Source organism: Crassostrea angulata, chromosome 6 (assembly GCF_025612915.1).
Source record: "Crassostrea angulata isolate pt1a10 chromosome 6, ASM2561291v2, whole genome shotgun sequence".
NCBI classification, from domain to species: domain Eukaryota; kingdom Metazoa; phylum Mollusca; class Bivalvia; order Ostreida; family Ostreidae; genus Magallana; species Magallana angulata.
Genome location: NC_069116.1, coordinates 21,742,654 through 21,764,713, shown reverse-complemented (window position 1 = coordinate 21,764,713; position 22,060 = coordinate 21,742,654). Strand labels below are relative to the sequence as shown.

The window sequence follows — 22,060 nt, the reverse complement described above, 5'->3', positions numbered from 1 at the left end:
TGTGCAATTCAAATTACACGATTTATCATTGTGCAAGATTCTCTACGTATTCATCTATACATTTAAAGTATACCCCTTTTTAATGTTCCTGCGATTTTAACCCCTATATATTATAATATATATTATTCAAAACCTTTCATATGTTTTTGTTTTAACTCGCAATATTATTCTTTAGGAACTAAAGATTCAAAGTTCTTGTTTCCAAATTATTCGAGTGTCAACTACAACGGTTAATTGATTGGTAGTAAATTTAATTATCTGTATGGTTTAATTTATAAACATTCAAATGTTTGTACCGTGCTATTAGTTTTATTTGAATGTGCTGTAAACCATAAGTTTTATTCTATAATATCAAAGCGCATTTTAAATACAAATGAAGAATATCTTATTGTCATACATGCATGCGATATTAAAGTTAATATTTTTTTTTAATTTATAAGAAATGTTCTGCATATTAACAAAACAAATAAAAAAGAATATTTAGGCGGTTAATTTTCGCCGTTTTAGACCCAGTTTCATTTGGGCTGGGCCGCAGGTACCCTTTAACCCTCCTCCTGACCCACAAACAGTTTCTTCCCCTCATCATTTTGTAGACAGACTTTATGCCTCCCTACTTTACATTCACATGATGAAACACATATTAGTTCAACATTATTCAGCAAAGCAATGGTCTTTTTGTCAATATTATTAAAACACAATTTTAAAAATAAAAGAAGGAAGACTAGTAAAGTTGATAAATATTGATTTACACAATTATACAAACGTATATATGCACGTTTGATGTTCAAAGTTTTCACCCACCCGCTAACATAGAAGGTATACTCAAATGAAATAAAACTCAGTATAGCTTTAAATATGTAGGCTTCAATTTATTTCAAGCGTTCGATATGTTTCGTGTACTGAACGTTAAGGCATGAAAATCTTTTCATCGATGTTTTGATAGACACACATTATTTAAAACGGTACTTGTTTTCATTTATATTCTCTACTGTACATATATATCATGCTATCTCTCTCGGATTTTTTATAAATGGAATATGGAATCATTCTTTGAGCATTATGAGGTGATAATTTCGGTCGGGCGTGATAAATTCCAATAAAGCCATGAGGGCTTTATGATAGATTTATTCATGCTCCGACCGAAATTATCACCTCATAATATTCAAAGAATGATTCCTTATCAATATAAATAAGCAAACCCCGCTGGCGCCTCAATTTGGCGTCATTTAGAGTTATGGGTTATATAATACAAACTCGATACGTAGTGTTATTACAGACAAAGGCACTGGAAAATGTAATTATATGACGTTAAAAGATAAAAACACCAGCTTGTTATGAAAAAATCGTAGATGCTAGGATAATAGAATGCTCTTATCTTGAAAGTACCACGCCTTCCTAAAATCCTGTGATAAGCAATAGAAAAATGGTAGTTGTTTACAAGTTTTTATCTTATTTTCTTTAATGAGCAGCATGAGAAAGGCATACTAGAAAAGGGGCATAATCACGATTTTGGTCAATTTTTTCCTTTTTTGATATTTCCAACGCTTAAGTGGAGCATTTCTAATAGTCAACCAAAATTGAGTGTCGGTCGTCGAGTTATAAGCGAGATTTAGAGCTCACAATTCTTTGCTATGTAAACAAAGCTCAGGTCTTGGTTTTTGTTTACGTTATGAATGTTACAAGAAAATTTCAGGTTTAGACCCAGAATAAATGTGAAAAGCTCTAGGAACTGTTTATTTATGTTCAAAACGATTTAGCAGATAAAAAATAAAATTGAAAAAGAATTGTTACCGTTACATAGAACTAATAGACAGATAGACGGCACGAACCTTTTTACACAACAAACATCTCTGCGACTGACACTCAAATTTTGGTTGATTATTAGAAATGCAATAGTAAAGCAATGTAAACAATGAAATTAGAAAAAGGAAAATTTACCAAAATCTTAACCATGCTCTCTCTCTCTCTCTCTCTCTCTCTCTCTCTGAATTCCAAAAATTAAAATAATTTTTGAAGCTTAAAAAACTGCCTGGGGCTCGCCCACTACCCTGGACAGGCAGAAAGATGTCCGAATTAACAGGTATGTACTTCTCGTACTTTCCTGTTCTACACTCTACCAGTCACCTCTCTGGAAACAAATATGAATTAAAATGTTTTATTTGCCTTTTTCTTGGTTACAGGATCGTAAATAATGAGCTCTAGGCAACCAGTTTAGCTCAAAAATCCAATTTATTCATTAATAAGTTTTTTGTAAATCCTAAAAAAAATATCGCTGAAAATCTTTATTCATCCAAGTTTCAACAACGTTAAACATTTAAAATATATGCTTCGATTTGAATACAACCATATCTATATATAAAAGAGTTATATGCAGTCACATAACCATTCTCTATACCTGCATGAGGTCAACGTGCGCTTGCCATGTTTCTTTTACCTTCTTCAATTGTTGATAAGACAAATACCTGTATGCAAGTTTTTGATAGACATTAGAGCAATATTTGTCTATGACTTTCAGTCTATCTTCCTTTATGTCTTTCTTCCATTTGTATGCATTACCCAGTGCATCGCCTCGCTTTGTACAAAAAGAACATTTCAATATGGGCCCAGTTGTAATGTTTCTTATCTGGTATTTCACGATCTCCATGTATGGAAGACGTAAAAACTGATACATTTTGCCAGCTACAAATATGGGGTTCCTACAGAGGTTTTCGTAAGCCAATCGTTTAAGCCTAGATGGATATTTTGTGTAAAGCTTATTGAATTCTTCAATATCATTGTCGATTTGTTCACATATCATCTTTGATTTTTCCTCGAGTTCATTCCAGCGCAGCATCCCAACTCGTGCCCGAGACAGAAACATTCCCCGAGGGTCACGCACTAAATATATCACCTTCAGATGTCGAATTGTCTGTAAAAGATATTCAACTGACTTCATTGGGGTTCTTATTGTCTTAATGGTCACAGAGGTCATTGAAAGACATCTATCTTGTAGTATACCGACACATTTCTGTACTGTTTCGATGCTTATATCTCTTGTTTTGTTCCGGGGACCCAAACACGTTACATATGTTTCATGCTCTGGTGTAAAAACGTCAAGAAAAAAGTCCGTAAGACTTGCCATGTCCAATTCCTCAAAATTACAGGTAAACCAGTTGTAAAGTGTTTTCGAAATGAGATCGTTTTTTTCATTTACAGTTGATATAGCTCTAAAATATAAAGCGAATTCAAGGCAAAATTAATATTTGAAATAAAAACAGAATTAGTAAACATGGACTTAAGATCCCTACAATATACATTTCACTTTTTCATAAAAAGTTATCAAAAACACCAACCTAGTTGATCCATTTAAGAAAGTAACCTCTGTCTGGTTTTGTAATGATTTTATTAATCCATGAAGAGGTTCAAATAAATAGAAATTCTTCGATTGCAAGTGCAGTATTTCTCCTGTCAGAGTCGAGCCAGTCCTTGCGTAGGCCAACAATAAAGTCATTCGCACTGCCCGAGACACTGCGTAAATACAGAATTGCGTCTCATTTAACATGTTTCAAACTATTCACCAGTAAAACTACATTTATTAAACATGCAAATCAAACGAAGGAACTTACTAGTTTATTAAAATGAATAGAATAATTTGTTTCGAAAATTGCCGTAAACCCAAGTATCGATTTTTAAATGCCTAAATAAAATTTGCCATTTCAAAGGGTAATTGATTATCAAAAATATTAAGGAGAATGAACCCAATAGTTTAAGTTCGATCGTATCATAACTTATATTGTTTTCTTGAACAGCAAGTTCTAGCAATCTAAGATACAAACAGTTATGTGGACAATCAACCAACATCTAGACTTTATTGAGATTAAGACCACTTCAAAGAGTCCTGCTTAAATAGAAGACATTAGTCCGAAAAGCAATTTAAAGGAATTAACTCTGACTTACTGTGTCTATTTGCACTCTAATGAATAAAGTTAATATAGGGTCAAGGTAAAATCAAGTATGATCGAAAGAGGATTTTCACAGATCATGTCTTCACTTTGAACTTTGATCTATAGTCTGTCCCAAGATAATTATGCAGAACACAATTGGACGAGTTTTTAATGAAAATACATATACCTATATCTGAAAGAAATATAATTGAAATAGATGAAAGTGAAAAAAAATTCGAGATAACTTCATTCACACATTATCATTTTTTGCTCGTAAAAATACATAGGAACGAAAACAAATTTCTTATGGAGATTTATAATGGGGAATGTTGACATCTTTTCTCCATTCGGAAGTCACTCGGAATACCTCGCACAATTTTTCAACGTTATCGTCTGGGTCTGTTGCAATACAAAAACTCCGTAGACATCACATTTTTAGCCTTGTATTGAAACCTGCCAGAGAGCTAGAGAGGGGGGGGGGGTTTCAAAGAAGAACTCTTGAAAAATTTTCATACTTTTGAATAAACCTCGTTTGAACTATGAGGTATTTATAAATATCGAGTAATTAAGCAAAATGTGAATCGATGATATCTTGGGACAAAGTATAGAAACGTAACCTGAGAACCAGATTAGGTTAAAATAATGAAATAAAAGATTTAAATAGTTTTTTACACATATGTCTGCTATGACTGACTTTTATCTAAAACACTTAGAAAAACTATAGACATCACTACACACGTTCTACATGTACCAAGGGGGACGGCACTTAAAGAGTAAAGTATGGTCAAACTAGAGAGAGAAAATCGCCTAAACAATGATGAAGAACGGACGGACTGACGGACAGACAGACAGGCGATATAACAAACTGACCACTATTATGTACAAAAAGGGCATATGAGAAAAAGATGATATTTCACAATATATAAAAGATGAAAGAGTTATTAAGAGCACATGACATATTACGCTAGTATGTGGATCAAAGCTCTGGCTGAATAAATATCACGATCAACTAATGTAAATGTGATCCAAGAAACCAAAAATACAGAAAAACAGAGAAAGAAAATCTCTGGTACCAAAGAACTCCTCGAAATAGAAATTCAAAGAACTCCCAGTACGACACAAGGTTATACCTTTGGCAAAGGTCCTCTTCGTTCTCTGTTCAGTTGCTGTCTTAATTTTGCGTACTTTTGTCAGAGATTCTCGAGTCTGAAACTGAATGTCTGTAAGATGAAATCGTTTTACAAATTAATTGTGGCCTTGTGACCTTCAGTTGTTGAAAATAGGGATTGTCTTAAGTTGTCCTATTTGTAAAGTTTCTGAATAGGTCCAACAACACGTTGGTATCACACGATATCTTAAAACACTACTGTAAACTACGTACTCAACGCGGTGATCAAACTAACCCCCAAAAAATGTTGCCAAAATCAATCAAATCAAAACAAAATACAGAAAACATGTCCAATCAATCAGGTGTAAAGCGAACAAGTCACTGGTCACAATAAACTGGAGACAAAGAAAGTCAACCATTATACGCAAATGATGAAGTAAATCTGCCAAAATAAGCAAGAGACAAACAAACCAGTCACAACGAACCATTCATATAGAAACCCGTCAAAACGAACCAAACATATCGAAACTTCTTATAACGAACAAGACAAATAGATACCCGTCTAACAACCAAGACACACAGAAACATGTTATAACGAACCAGAAACCTGTTATAACGAACCAGACAAATAGAAACCTGTTATAACGAACCAGACATGTAGAAACCTGTTACAACGACCAAGACATATAGAAACCTGTCATAAAGAGCAAGGTACACGTATATAAAAATCTATTATTACGAACCAGGTATATAGAAACCTGTTATAACGAACCAGACATATAAAGACCAATGACAGTGAACCATATTTACATGAACCTGCCACAATGAACCATACATACAGAAACCTGTCATAACGATTCTGACATATAGAAACCTCTCAGAACAACCCAGACATATAGAAACCAGTTAGAACAAATATATATATATATATATATATATATATATATATATATATATATATATATATATATATATATATATATATATAGCCAAATTGTAGGTAAATACATGTTTAAAGCCAAATTGTAGGAAAAGCAAACAAATAACAAGAAACCAGAGAAAGTAGTACATGAATATTAAATATTTCACGAACTATCAACGTACTATGATAAACATAAAAACCTCTTTACAACAATACAGAAAAATGACAAAGTTTTAACGTTTTACAACATACAAGGGATATAGCAAACATGTTGCAACTCGATTGAATATATCTAATTTTTATTCTTCACTTTTTAATCTGCAGAATCTATTTTTTTTTTTTGGTACCTTTCGTCATCTTTTTCTTAGTTCTCTGTCCAATTTCTTTCACACCTGTGGTGATACTATATCGCGTTTTAAATTGAATGTCTGCAAAACAAATCGATTTAGCAGTAAAATTTCCTTTTTCCTTTAAAAAATGCAAATACATTACCTTTATCAATATTTTTTATATTCACATAAAATTTGAACTAAAAAAATCAAGACATTGGACTCTTAAGAAATAAAAAAAAAAATACCCGGTATATACACCGATAATTAGGATAAACATTTTAAATACTATTAATATCTGTAAGCGACATCACTTCTAATTAGTTTATTATTCTTGGGCAAACAAGATGGTTATCATATGATAGTGCTTACCTTGATATAGATACACTGACATCGCCGTGCACAGAAATATAACTATCATACTGAAATATATCGGATTCGGTGCCATTGCAGTAAGTTTGAATGGTATCGTAAGATAATCGATCAATGATTCTTTTACGAAAAATCTACTTATTTAAAAGAAGCTAAAACTTAACTCTGAATTAAAATAGACTGTTTTATTGATTTCTTCAGTAAGACACAATTTTCGTTAGGTACTATTGAAAACGTTTATATTGTTCTGAATGGAGCTAGTATGGTCTATTTGCACTAATTATTTGAATAGCAGTTAAATAATACAGAGCAAATAATATCAGCTGACACATCGAAAGGAAAATGCATGTCTCAAAAAATAAGTTCAAAGTCAATAAATGTAAGAACAAATTAATATCAGTAGACTGAATAAAAGCAGTAAATAATAGTTTATTTTAGAATGCATAATTAGCATACAAAAGCGTTTTGTATTACTAGTTATAACTAGTTATTGTTATTCAAAATCAGGTGCCAGTAAGAAAGCATTCCTCTTTTTCCTAGCGTTACCCCTGTAAATAAAGTAGTAAATAAATGCTATTAAATACCATATACTGTATATGAATATATTTTCAGATTCTAACTGATATTATCATTCATCATTTGTTATCATCATTTTACAAACACCAGAATGTTATGTACACAGACATAAAACCTGTATTCATCATCAAGTTCGATATTTACACTCAGTGCTGGGAACCGTAGCTACTGTTGTTTTTGGCAGGTCAATGGACTCTTCGGATGTCTCTGCTGTTGAAAAAAAGTGTGAAATTAAAACTAGTTCCAAACTTGTCATGTCATACTGTGATACACGTGTGCATTAATTTAACTCACCATGTCGTGTTGGTGTGGTGGTGCTAGCTGATGACGTCACTGATGTTGTTTTGGTAGGAACGTGTGTTGTTGGTGCTTACGATATATAAAGATTGATAGAACACACACTTTTGTACGTTTTTGATATGTCATTTTTATCATGTCAGTGTCGTGTTATTATGTTATTATTTCTCAGCAGCAAAATTTAGTTTGTTGCAAAAAGTATTTCCTACCATATTCACATATGTAAGGACTGGTGTATGGTCTATCACAAGGAACATCGTGCCAATGACCCCAGTCCTTATACCGCATACCGACACAATCCTCTTCTCTCGGTACCGGTGGTATCGGTACAAGAAAACGTTTTTTTCCATGGATGTATTGGTCTGGTTGTCCATATGCCCAGTCCATGAAAGAAGTCGTCTCCCCTGGATAAATCAATAAATAACAGAAAAAGGTACATTGTACATTACTTAAATTATTGAGATTTTGTGTAACACCAGTTTTTTCCTAAGTTTCATAGTAGTATAACTTATTGCGCTTAAAAAAATCATTCTACGAAAATAAATACATGTATTTAAGTTACAGAATAAGAATCTTAACACTGATTAATGACCGGAGGACCAAACAAATGTTCCTTCTCTTTTGGAATCGGTTAATCCAATCAATACGTAATCTCCGTGGAACCACATGGAAACTAGGGTCGCCAATAGGAATTGCCGTTCATCGGGGCTGTTAACAGATACTAGATGTCCTCCATGGTTTCTGCATGCGCTTTCAGCCTCGACCCAGCTAGAACCTCCATCCAGCTTAAACTCATAGCAATGGCCATTGTATGTTCTCAGATAGGGAAAGTGTGGGAGACTTTTGGGGCAAGTATGAAAATCACCACCTCCCCCTCCTAAATAGGATACAAAGTATAAAGGGAACTAATAAGGCATTGCTATAAACAGTAATTGAATCGTTTAAATTTTCTCTTCTATGGGTGATAATTATGTAGATTTTAGCATTACAATCCATCAAACCATGCATTTCGTTATTGTCTTTTATCACAGAAATTTACTTATATCATTTACTCTATTCTTAATTGTGTATGATAGGGATCTGTAAGAAATGTGAAAGGTATAGTTATTGTAAATACAAATTTCACCGTTCACTGCATGCAAAGTTTAACCATTATTTGATCTACAGTAAAACAATTTTAGAGAGCTATTTACGAACCTGGATAAGCTCCGGAAGAGTAAAACAAAACAACAAGGGAATATAGTACACGCTGCTTCCTATCGTATAACATGGTGGTCTTATCTTCAACCGATCTTCGTTACAATATATGGGTCATCAGTTGGCTACAATATGATTGGTCAGTAAATTCGTATATTATATAACAGTAGAAATCAAATTAATAAAAAATACACAAAATGTAAGAAGACTGATTAACTGTAAAGTTCTGAAAATGTACCGTAAGAGAATGCGCATTTTTAAAAGAGCATGTTGTTCTGCCTTTATGAACGGCTCAATTTCTTGATTGACAGAGAAGTTCCGTACACCGACGTCTTCGTAATTATATAAAATATAGATGGCCATCACTAAGATTCATATCGTCCCAATTTTGACAAAAGTCTTGATTACATCTGGAGCAAAATATTGATAGCATATTCACTACTAGTACTATTATGTTTTATGAAGATTTTTTTAAGGTCATAAAGACATTGGTACAAGTGATATGAATGGTTCTATTAAAGGAATAAGGAACCATTCTTATGAGATTTATGAGGTGATCAAATAAGGTCGGGGTGATCACATCCAGTGAAGCCCGATGTGTACGTGATAGATTTTGTCACGCCTGATTGTATTTGATCATTTCATAATATTCAAACTTTAAGAATGATTCCTTATTAATATTTAATCATATTTATATAATTTCCAGCATTTGTACGATTAACATTAAAAATAGTCATTGATGAAATGTATTGGACTATACATTACAGAATCGATTTGTAGTGCTATCACAGTAGACACTACAAAATGTAAATATCCTTGAATATTATTATTAAGATAATATAGATCTATAGCATCGATCATATTGTTTTGTTGTGAACTTATAAGTATCATATAAACCAGAATGATAAGCAAGGCTAAGAATAGTTTTGTCTAGACGTCCATGTTATCTTTACGACTGAATTTAGACACATAAATATTGGTATTTACTAGTAAATCCTCTATGACTGGTTTGATTCCTGTCCATGTCAATGGTTGAACTTACAGTTTTGCTGTCCATTGCTCTACCAAATTCACTGGGGTGCAGTAGTCTACTATAATACTGTTGAAAACTGGATTTAGGTGTTAATATTTAGGCGCTTGCTTGCAGAGAGCTTTAGACCTCATTTGCGGTTCCTCAACAGACCCCTTGTAGCAGAAATTAAACCCTTGTTCACAGACAATATCGTCATGATTACACCTGCAACACTTGACACATTGACAAAAATAAATTCGAAAATGAATTTATTGCTCTTCGTGCACTGTAATATAGTATAAGTTGATACAATCATTTTTTTTTAAATACATCGTTGAATATAAAGATGGTGCTTAGGTGTGATTGCAAAAAACAAGTTCTATGAAGTATTAATAACTTGGTTTATATCATACTTATATTAATCCGAACGTATAATTATTCACCTTATTTCCTTTAAATTGAAGTGTTCTTGAAAAATAAAACCTGTGACTTCCGATTTAAGAATTAGATTCTTTTAAATTTGCTTGTAAAAATTAAGTGAACTTAAGGATTACGTTTACTTAAGGGCGAAAAAAATTTCCACTACTAGGAACGAAAAACTACTTATTCTACATTGTAGCCCTACTACTGTGGTGCTCTTTTTCACTTTCAAATAACTTAGTCAATGACCTACTTTTTATGCTAGTGATCTCTGATTATTTATTGAATGTTTATTAAAAAAAAATCTGTCAAAATTGTCCACCCTTTCTAAGATTTTCTTTATTTTGCCTTTATTAGAAATAATAAAACAATTTGTTGATTAGAAAATGATAAAATATGAATACCTTTACTAGTTTCATATTTCAAAAAATCGTTTTAAGCTCATATTTTAAAATTAACTTGGTCCAATTTTCCTCTATCAATTTTCAAAACTCTACCCATTTTTGATAGAGTTTTACAAAAAACTGACTTTAAGGAGCTCCAAACCATTGATTGCCAAAAACTACTTTTAATGTGTTGAAATCTCAAACCCTGAGTAAACGAAAAGCACTTTGTAACATTATTGCTTAGTAAGTGGATATATTTTTGTCATCCGCTCAGAAATTTTGTTTTCATCTTTGCCTTATATGCAAATGAATATTTTTGCCCTCTTCTCAAATATATTGACTTACATTGCAGCTTCTGTACAAGCAATTCTCTGATTAGATGTTCAACGCGTTTGCAATGTCGAAAGCCGAACGTTAGTCCATTCTCTCAATGTACAAAACATTTTTTTTCGAGCGATCATAATGAATCCATATGTATGATCAACCTTATTATGCAAAATAAACAAAAACTATTGAACAAAATTAACATTTTAATTTAAAAAAAAATAATCATTGTCATATAATGAACAGCTAACTGTTAAATTGTGCTTTCTTTTGGAGTCTTTAAACTGTTTAGAATGAAATTAATTCGGTTTTGTCAGTTTCTATTCGACCACGATCAGAATGGAAGGGGTTGTTAACAAGAACATTTTTAAAATCGTTTTCATCATGAAATATGGTCAACCATGAATAGGTATAAGTTTTTTTCCGGAAAGTGGGATAATGGTTAGTGTGAAAGTTAAGTTGTTATATACACTCAAGCGATGATGCGGCCTATGCTGCAGTACTGGGAACAGTGGATGGTAATAGTGTATCGGCGTTTGCAAGCTGCGTTGTTGTGGCTGCTCTTTGTACTGTAAAATAAAACAATACATTTAGCAAAAATATCGACAGAAGTAATTGTGTGTATTTTTTTTTTTCATTCTAAGATTCTATTTTATGAATCAATTTGCTTTTTTGCAAATTTATGTTTTCAGCAACTGTTTCTAATCCATCTAAACATTTTGTACATTTTCCTACACATGCTTAATATTTAAAGAATATGGGATCATTCTTAACGTATTATTGGGAGAGAATTTTTGTCGGGGCGTCATCAAGTTTGATAACCTCTCGGCCATAATTATCACCTTATGATACTCAAAGAGCGGTTCCCTAATACTTATTTTTATATAATTTTCAGCAATTGTACGATTTAATATTAAATTATTGACATTAATTCGTCATTTTCAATTTGAATGTGTAATTATGCAAACCCTGCTTAGTTACACCCTTTACGTCACTGATGACATATATTAAAGATGTGTACTGCAGAATTGTTATCACAATACAAAGACATTGGAAAATGATATATTAAGAAATCATGTTATGTTTCCAGCCAAGTGTTTTGAAGAGAAGACTTACAGTACTCGCAAACATAGGGATAGCGTTCGTGGATTAATCCCAGTGGGTCCTGTTTTACACAGGGAATATCATTCCAATGGCCCGCGGGATCTGAGTATTTCATGATGGCGCAGTCTTCGTCTGCGTCTAACAAAAAACGCCTCCTTCTGCTTGGCTCGCCGCTTGCCCAATACGTGAAGGTAGGCGTCTCCCCTAGAGCACACGAAAAAATCAAGTCTCTTTTCTTAATCCTTAAATTTTATATCCTCGCAAGTCTTTCTAATAAGAGGCAACTTTATCAAGTAAAACGCGTTTCATTTTTTTTATTTTCGCCATTTGAAGTGGAACTGTGAATATCAGTTGCAAATACTAGTAGTTTTGTAATGCAGATGATAATGCAAAGTGCCATATGGCATTTTTACATGATAAAACTGGATTGAATCGGGGTTAAATATGATTGATGCATGTAATAAGTTACCTGTGACCCATTTCCACGTCCCTTCTTTTTCTGCATCAGTGTATCCGATCCAAATGCCACGACCGTGAAAGGGGAATAATTTCAGAGCCGATATAATGAAGTCTTGTTCTGCTAAATCGTTGACTACAACCGAAGTCCCTCCCCGCGATTTGCAGTCGTTTGCGGCATGTGGCCAATCAGTCAAGTGGTGAAGGTTGAATTCATAGCAATGATCTTGATACACCTTCAACGTATTACCTTGTTGTAGATTGGCAGGGCAATTTGAAACATCCGCGCCATTTATAACACATATTACAATAGCTCTTAAAGTTACTTATTCAATTACATACATCATCTCAATCTAGATTTTTTAAAAACAAAAATACAGTCTTTTTAAAAATCGATAAGTCAATTTTGTTCTTTGTTTAATTACCCGTTATATCAAACCCATATAATAACTTGAAAAAGCAACTTCTGAATGCCCTTGAAAAAAGTTCATTTCAATTTCAATTCTTTACTCACTCAACACTAGTACAGTGGTATTTGAGGTTCAAAATAAGCATGTACAAATGAACACAAAAACAAGGATTACATGTACAGCCGTAGTAATAAAGGTTTTTAAAAAGTTGAGTTTACAATACAGTAGGTTGTATTGGATTGTTTTTGGAAGAGCAGAAAATCTTGACAGCAACTTTATTTTTCTACATTAAAAGTATTCATCAGCTCGTTAAATTCTGTAATATATGGGTTTTCATATTGATGAGACAGTGATTCAAGATCTAAGATAACCTTCTGTTAACATGCTGAACTTACAGACTGCGTTAATCGCCAGGAGAAACCAGAGAATCGAGGAGTGCATCTTTCAGCCTATGGTCTGCACACCTGCTAGTCATGATGTAATATATGATATGTTTCTTCTTATCTCTAACTCAGGGTCCTTAAGAACAAAGTGAGATACAGGGACTATCCTTGTGAGAATAACTGTCCGGAATCGGGAAAAAGCGCGCTGTTAACTTTTGAGAGGAATTATATGGAAAGAAAATAAGCAGATTATAGCCTTATATGATACTAATTAACATTTCACTTCTTTTCCACCATCAGCAAAACCACCATCTTCACATTAAGTTATACACGTACATGTATATTGCGCATTATTCAAACTTTTTGGTTTTTTCGTATTAGGTCAAAAATAATAACGATCATGTGCTATTTGAATGCATCAATGTTAAATTTTATATGCGTTCGAGAGATACATGTACCGTGGCATTTACTTAACATAGTCGTTTGTCTCAGAAAACGAATAATAATGAGACATCATATCTTGATTAAAACCAACATCATACGTAAAATATTTTTCTCACATGACAATGCTTCTACAGTGTAAACAAATGAGCATTGTTAAAAACTGATTCTCTAAGACTATTATCTTGATTAAGTATTTATTAATTGGAAGAAAATGAACGTTAAGTTCACAAAGTAGGAATACTAGGCGTTTCTGGTACAGTCGTGGTAGCGAGTTCTATTGTAGATGGCGCTATAGTAGAACCGACAGTTGGGGACGGAATTACAGCCGAACCTTAAACAAACGTTTGTCAAGAACTTTTAAATATATATGTAACCAATTCAGATGAAATAGTAATATTTCGAATTATGTGGCAATTTTGAAGCTCTTACCGTATTCGCAGACGTAAGGAAAGTGTTCCTTCACAATTCCCAGTGGGTCCAACTTTTGACAAGGGTAGTCGTGCCAGTGACCGGAGTCGGAGTACTTCAGGAGGACACAGTCCTCATCCGACACACTGTCCAGGATAAACCTTCTTTTGTGGTGAGAATGAGGCTGCCCATGCGCCCAGAAAGTAAAAGTGCTGGTCTCTCCTACATTTCATATATTTACAAAACACAATCATGTTCTATTCTGTTCAAATCAGTTGAAAATAATGATTATTGGACTTGTTACTTTTATATACACTTTCTTTCACATTTTGTGTTTTATATATATTTTCCTATGTAGGGTTTAAAAAAGGATAACCTGTGACCCATGTAAAGGTTCCTTCGTGTGTCATATCATTGTAACCCAGCCATATGCCTGTCCCGTGGAACGAAATGGCCTTCAGTGCAGACATGAGAAAGTCCTGTTCCGCCCTGTCATTGACCGTCACCAGAGTCCCTCCTTTGGAATGGCAATCTTTCTGGGCCGCATTCCAGTCCTTAGTATGACGGACCTCGAATTCATAGCAGTGGCCCGTGTGGGTCTTCAGGGTGGCGTTCCGTTGTTGGAGTTCCGTCGGACACCCCTGAATATCGTCTCCATCTGTTCCCAAAATTTTACATTGACTTTCATAAATTTCATATTATTTTTTACTGTTTTATCTTTAATTAATATGATTTGAGTAATATCAAAAGTTAAAATTTTTATTTAAAATTGCAATACAAACTTACATGCAATAATTGCCGACGAAAGAATATACAGGAACACGTGTAACAACATCATAAGGACTGCACTGCAATTACGCTGTCTTATCTATTATATGAAATGTGCAGTGCATATTCAAGGTCTGCTCATAAGATTGCATTGGTACTCTTCGGAGTTCATATATTATACATGTACGTGCTGTCGTCACAAAGAGTACTATAGTATAAAGTCATTGGTATAATATAGTGACCCGCTAGCTTGTAGTTAGATGGCATTCATCAGATAGGTTATATATAATATATTCAATCACTCAAAAGAGTGAAGTCACATAGTGTGGGTGTTATCATTTTATGGAATGTAGTTAGCTGATAGGGTACAAGAATCCGATAGGGTTTAGTCATTCTTTATAGGTAAAGGGGCATGGTCACTATTTTGGTCAAAAATTGTTTTTCCGATTTTAATATTTACAATGCTTCAGAAAGGCGTTTTTAATAAGCAACTGAAATTTGAGTGCCATTTTCTTTTAGTTATGAGCGAATTACAGAGCTTGAAATTCTTCGCAATGTAAACAAAGCGTGTGTTTACATTTTGAAGGTTGAAGCAAAAATTTCAGTTTTGAACCTAAAACGAATGTATCAAATGTTAGGAACTGTTTATCTATGCTTAAAACAAATAAAAAGATAGACAAATAAGCTGGATTTTTTTTTTACTTGTATATTGAACCTATGTAAACAAAAACAGGGCACGAGCCTTGTTTACATGACAAAGAATTGTGAGCCCTGTATCTTACTTGTAACTCTACGAATGACTCTTAAATTTCATTTGATCATTAGAAATGCATATCTAAAGCATTGTAAATAATAAAAACATAAAAATAAAATTTGATCAAAATCGTGACCATGCCCCTTTAGAGTGCCCTGTGCTTGAAGTAATCCGATAGCGAAATACACTAAGGAGGAAAAGTACAAAATAAATATTTTCGGGGAATTGTTGACCATATGAAATTGTCAATAGTAGAGGCAATTAATGTTACAGGTAATGTTATTAAGTCAAAAGTACGTGTACAGTAAATATAGATTCCGACTAGGGAATAAACCTCGAGGGGAAAGTTTTGGATAAATTGTTGACTCTTCATCTTCTTTCATAGCAACCAGTTCCAATTAAAGGAACTTTAGTATACATTTTTTGATATAAGGTTGCAAGCGTAATTAACATGTATTTGCAAAAATATCAAGAAATTTCCAACCTACCTTTTTATGTTTGAAGAATGTATTGTTGTCACATTTCATTATATTAATTTCCTGTAACTTACACATACACACTACTGGCATTTTAGACGCATTTGGGTGCATGGCCTGCAACATTTACAAGCCTCCGATTCTGGCGTGTTTTGCAACAATACAGTGCTTTTTTAGTCTGTTTTGCATTGATGTTGAAAGATGGGATCAAGTTTATTCCAAAATATGACAAGACTGATGTGATTAAAAGCCTTTCAGGGCTGCGTTCAAGATCGTGGCTGCTACGTAGTTGAACGGTAGGCTAGCCTAGCCGCTACGTAGATATTCGTAGCTTAAATATTTTAAGCTAGGCATCAAATTCAAGATGGCCATCTTAGTTACCTCTTTGAAACAAACATGAAATCTATTTATATAGTGATATGTTGTTCATCCTTTAAGTTATAATGAAATTTAACATGCATATTCCCGCTTGAAATTAACAAATTATGTCAATGTAATTAGTCTTTAGTTGAATATTCCATCTTCAAATCTGAGACCTAGCGGCTAACCTAGCGGTCCGTTCAACAGACCTAGTTATCTACGACGTATCGGCTGGGCTCACTGTTACGATCTTGAACGCATCCCTGATAACGTTACTATCTAAATTATAGTCTTTTTTTTTCACGGAAGGATCCAAATATGTGCATGTATGAGATATACATCATCTTCTAAAGTTAAGGGTTTCTTAAATTACGCACTTTTCCTCTAGAGAGACATGCAATGAAAGCAATGAAAGAATTACATTTGGGGTAAAAACTAAAAACATAGTCAGATGAATTTTTTTACGGGTCGAATTTTCTTAATAAGGACTGATGAAAACTGTATCCGCTGATTTCTTATAATAAAGAGTTTCAATGATATAGGAAATATATTTACACTGAAAGAAGTTATATCAGGTTAATGTATGTTACAAACTTCTGCTACTATCGACCTCGGCTAATTATGAGTAATGAAATGACATTTTGACACAAGATATTTGAATAAAACACCAACAGCAATGATGGTGAGAGTTTTGACGAATGCAGAAATATAGATTCCTAATACGTTTAGTCATTACATAATAGTAGCATTATAGTACAACAAAGTTGTTTTCTTCTTTTATTGAAGCACGGACGCAACATTTGTTTCAATTCATCCTACGACAAGTTCCCCCACGGACCCAGCGACTTTAGCTGATGCCGTGGAAGCCATGACGTCAGTTTCCGGTGTGGTGGTAGGAATAGTGGTTTGTGTGGTAGATGGGGTCACGGTCTGCGGTGTTCCGACAGTGGTAGCTGTTTGCCCTTAAAGAACGGACAAGAATAAGAATACTCATACATTCCAATCTGTCTACCATGCAAACAACAATGAATACTCTTTAAAGTATCGGCAAGTATTTTCACGTACTGTACTCGCATACGTATGGGAAATTTTCGTGCACAAGGCCTAGAGGGTCCAGCTTGAGACAGGGGTAATCGTGCCAGTGACCCGAGTCGGTGTATTTCAACAGCACACAGTCCTCGTCTATGAGATGAATGTTAGTAAGGCCAGTAATGGTGTCCAAAATCAAACGCTTCTTGCCAATATGGGGTGTGGTTATCACTCCGGGTTGTCCTGCGGCCCAGTAGGTGAAAGTAGCTGGCTCTCCTATTTTTGAGCAAATTTGTATCTTTTTATATATCTATGTATGATTTTTAAAGATAGATCAGTCAATTGGTATAATATATGTTTAGTTATCAAATAGACCGAATATTGCCAAAATCGGACTCTAAAGAGCAAGGTGACTTAAATCTGTCTAAAAACTTTAAACAATTATAGATTTATTTTATGGAAAGCTTGTACTTGAATATTAATAGGCCTGCTTTTGGAAGCCTGTACTTGAATATAGGCCTGCTGGTTATTCAATAGATACCGGAGACCCATGAAAATTTCCCCTCCTGCAACTGGTCAGTCAATCCGATCCAGACTCCCTGACCATGGAATGAGAACGACCCGAGAGCGGACATAAGGAAGAGTTGTTCCTCCATGTTGTTGACCACAACTAGTGTCCCTCCCTTAGAAGCACAGTCACTCTCCGCCGCCTTCCATTCAATATGGCGGTGGACCACAAACTCGTAGCAATGGCCATTGTATGCCTTTAGATTTATGTTTCGTGAGAGATTCGGTGGACAGTTTTCGATGTTGTCGCCATCTTAAGAAAATGGAAAGAGTGTGTACTATTTATCTACGACTTGGTCTATAATTGTAAATCGAATTGATATTAAAACCACATTGTGTCGGTACCCACGTAAAAATTATTCACTGTATTTATGCCAAAGTATAACAATGTATAAAACGGAGATAAAATTTTTTTAGATAGCGGCGTATGTTACAAGAACATTAATTAATATAATAATTATCCCAACTGCGCATAACGACAATCGTAGGATTCAGTACCAATAGCAAAGTGTAATTCATTAATATTGAATGTGTTTGAAGTTATATTTGCAAATGAATTTCAAAGAATGCAATCGCAGCACTTACAGACAAGAGAAATTAGAATCGGTGAAATCAACAGGGTCCACATTGTGCAAGGATGTGTCAAAGCCACGTACAAGATTTTCACTGTATATGATCTTATCTATTCAGTCATCGACAAAGTGTTCAAACATGGGTCATATAAGTTCGTGTACTACTTTTTCTCGTCTCTGCTATCTTCTGCAGTGGGATGGGAAACAGAGAGAGAGAGAGAGAGAGAGAGAGAGAGAGAGAGAGAGAGAGAGAGAGAGAGAGAGAGAGAGAGAGAGAGAGGGGTAGAGAGAGAGAGAGAGGGGTAGAGAGAGAGAGGGGTAGAGAGAGAGAGAGAGAGAGAGAGAGAGAGAGAGAGAGGGGTATAATTATCTTATATATGATTTTTCTGTAAAAATAAATTTTACAGAGATAGTAAAAGTCATACTGGTCTATTTGTCTGAATATCTAACTTCTGAGATCATGCTCTTTACACATTTTTAAAAGCAGCTGCCTTTTACAAACAACATGAATTTTAGTTGCTGTAATAGTACATGTAGCCTATCAGTTTTATCCGAATTCAATTTTTATCACTATGAAATTGAGGGGGCTAGGGCCATCACATAAGACTGAGTGTGCATTATAACATCCAGTGCTTTATCCTTGCATCAATTATCTGACTTTCCATGGCCTGTTTTTGTCATGGCATTCACCAAGCTCATTGGTCAAAAGTCTAATAGCATTTAAGAAATGAGGCCCTGAACATTTCATGCTTATAATTTTTTAGAGAAAAATTTAAATAATTTCTTTCACTTTGTGTGTTTTAAATGTACATTAAAATACCATTACATGCACAAATGAAAGGTCATGTTTAAAAGTTGATACCAGAGCTTTACTCCATCAAAGTAACTTTGTGCAACAATAAATACCAAAAGGTGCGGTTTTCAGTGTTAGCAAACCATACCATTTCATTCAATGTAATATGATATATGTGTACACTAGTCTAATAATTATTAATTAATGGGGAAAATAATATGTACCTGGTACATGTACATGTACAAAAAGAAATGAGCTAAAAATTGGCATTCATTTCTTGTTTTTACTTTTCATCTATATTTTACATAGTGTTTACATTGTGCATATGGATTTGAAAAAAAACAACCCACTTTCAATGAAAGTACCACTTGGCGGTAGACAGTCAAATGACACATCACATGGAGAAGTTGTCCAAAAGTTTCCATCTGTGTATCGCAAACATTCATCGCGTGTAATTCGTTAAGCAGTCATCTGATGCATCCAATGAATAGCAAAGGAAAATGGTATCTCTTCACCTGTCTATGTAAAAAATAATATCACAATAGCCATTCCAACACAAGAAACTGCTACATAGGGACTCAGTCTCTCTCCAATCCGTGCACATTTCCAAAATGTTCCAAGCACTCCTGTTTTGTTTTTATCCAACAGGCGTGGTGCAATTGATCTAATGTAAGCACATGTACATATTAGCAATAGAACAACAGTCAAAAGACTTTGGAAATTAAATAATGCAGACATTTTCAATGTTTTGTCCAATATTAAAAGTTGTTTGAGTCTACATTCTCAAGCACTTCCGGTTTACGTGTCGATTTTAGAGTTCATTCCCTTGTTTTATTTTTAACACTGACGGAACTATATAAAGTGACGAAATTTGCCTCGTGACTTGTAGATTATTCATCCGCATTTGGTTGAGAAAAAAAAATAAAAAGAGAGTAATCTTCTTGCAAAATGATGTTATGAATCAAGCAATATATACATATTTCATAATATATTTCGTAAAAGCAATACAACAACCACTTTGCCTACTAAGAGTTATTTATGGTAATTTACTGAACTATTTTGTTTTGTGCAGTGATTCGATTGTTTATATCAGTGGTCAGCCATTTTGTTGACAGAAAGAAAGGTACCATTTACGTCTGAGTTTAATTTATCTGGATCTTCTGCAAAAATGAAGTGGGAGTATAAAGAAGAACATTCCTTTGAAAAAAGAAGGGCGGAGGGAGAAAAAATCAGAAAGAAGTACCCCGACAGAGTCCCTGTAAGGAATTTTTTCTTTTATAAGTGGATAGGGAAATGAAATTTAATACTGTAATATGACAGACATGTTAATGAGTATCATTATTATTCCGATAATCAATGTCGATAGCACCAACTTGAGGTTGTTATCTGATCAAATAAACCAGTTCAATCATTTAACATTCATACGATGAAGAAATTTTCATACTCAAAGTCTAAGAGTCACAGTTTGGTCAACCATTTTGTGAAGACTTGGCTTATCCAGGAGCACATAATTCATTTCTTAATTTTTAATTGTAATACTAAGATTATTTCATAAAATATACAAAGTTTTTATGAAATCATACCAATATTTATTTGTTTCAACTCAATATAAACTTATAAAATGCTCTATTTTTTTCTCAACAGGTCATTGTAGAAAAGGCACCAAAGGCTCGCGTTGGAGATTTGGACAAGAAGAAATATTTAGTTCCTTCAGATTTAACTGTTGGACAATTTTATTTCTTGATCAGAAAAAGAATTCACTTGAGACCAGAGGATGCTTTGTTTTTCTTCGTCAATAATGTTATTCCACCTACCAGTGCCACAATGGGATCCCTATATCAAGTAATAATAATCTGTAATAAGTGTTAGCTGTTAAGATATAATCAAATAAAGATTGAAAAATTTTCATCAACAATTTAGAAAGTAAATTTTAGTTGTTACTTGAATTGCATTTATTGTGCACAGAAAGCATGATATATTTTTTTGGTGAAAACATCAAAGTCTTACATATTTTAAGCAAATTTCTATATTGTCACAAACTTAAAAACACAGCCATTTATTTTTATTTTGTATATAACTTTTCAGGAGCATCATGAGGAGGACTTCTTTCTGTATATCGCCTACAGTGATGAAAGTGTGTACGGTGCATAAATATCTTCTGTGATTGGATTGCGAATTGGACTATGGAACGGATCATTAAACTATGAAAACAACATGAAATATTTTGCAATGTCTTATTTGGCATCATTTGTCGAGATAATTACAGCATGTCACTTGTTGTTTGCTTTTATTTGTACATTGTATTAAAATATTATAAGGTAAATTTATTGTGACACCAACAGGTGAAAGATTTATTGTGATTATAGATAGCAACTTTAAGCTGATTGTTGATACAGCAAAAAAAAAAGATAAAAAGAAAAATAAACCCAAAAATAAAATTTGAATTTTTATTTATAGTTATATAGATCCTCTGATCTAGATTTTTGAGCATTCTACTCCTAACTTTTGGGAAACAATTTTTCTATCTTTAATCTGGTGTATGTTTACATGTTCATTTATGTTGAATAATCTTTATCATGTAAATGGTTATTAATAAACTTTTTTAAAAAAAATACATAAAAGGTGTTTGTCTGACTCTCTCTTCGATTATATGCTTACCAGTTAAAATAA

General features: G+C 33.6%; 2 protein-coding genes and 1 pseudogene across 2 annotated transcripts; 1 reads left to right on the top strand and 2 right to left on the bottom strand.

The window, feature by feature from the left end:
* Positions 1–2,234: 2,234 nt before the first annotated feature.
* LOC128190749 (macrophage mannose receptor 1-like) lies at positions 2,235–15,000 on the bottom strand (annotated as a pseudogene).
* Positions 15,001–17,193: 2,193 nt separating this feature from the next.
* On the bottom strand, positions 17,194–18,761 carry LOC128189362 (C-type lectin domain family 4 member E-like). Its single transcript, XM_052860938.1, has 4 exons — positions 18,611–18,761; positions 18,000–18,278; positions 17,495–17,734; positions 17,194–17,391 (listed from the first exon to the last, which is right to left on the bottom strand). The coding sequence occupies exons 1-4, from the start codon at positions 18,651–18,653 to the stop codon at positions 17,240–17,242; spliced, it is 714 nt and encodes a 237-aa protein (XP_052716898.1). The 5' UTR covers positions 18,654–18,761; the 3' UTR covers positions 17,194–17,239.
* Positions 18,762–20,467: 1,706 nt separating this feature from the next.
* LOC128188633 (gamma-aminobutyric acid receptor-associated protein) lies at positions 20,468–22,011 on the top strand. The gene is made up of 3 exons (XM_052859799.1): positions 20,468–20,648; positions 21,035–21,232; positions 21,476–22,011. Exons 1-3 carry the CDS (start codon positions 20,559–20,561, stop codon positions 21,539–21,541), a joined length of 354 nt encoding a protein of 117 aa, XP_052715759.1. The 5' UTR covers positions 20,468–20,558; the 3' UTR covers positions 21,542–22,011.
* The last annotated feature ends 49 nt before the right edge of the window (positions 22,012–22,060 follow it).

Bases quoted from the DNA above. Each gene is read 5' to 3' on its own strand.
- LOC128189362 (XM_052860938.1), bottom strand. From the start codon at position 18,653: ATGTGGACCCTGTTGATTTCACCGATTCTAATTTCTCTTGTCT. The intron at 17,735-17,999 runs GTATCTATTGAA...GCTCAAAAATAG, and splicing joins GAAATTTTCATGGGTCTCCG to GAGAGCCAGCTACTTTCACC. The intron at 17,392-17,494 runs GTACGTGAAAAT...CCGTTCTTTAAG, and splicing joins CCCATACGTATGCGAGTACA to GGCAAACAGCTACCACTGTC.
- LOC128188633 (XM_052859799.1), top strand. From the start codon at position 20,559: ATGAAGTGGGAGTATAAAGAAGAACATTCCTTTGAAAAAAGAAGGGCG. The intron at 20,649-21,034 runs GTAAGGAATTTT...TTTTCTCAACAG, and splicing joins AGTACCCCGACAGAGTCCCT to GTCATTGTAGAAAAGGCACC. The intron at 21,233-21,475 runs GTAATAATAATC...ATAACTTTTCAG, and splicing joins CAATGGGATCCCTATATCAA to GAGCATCATGAGGAGGACTT.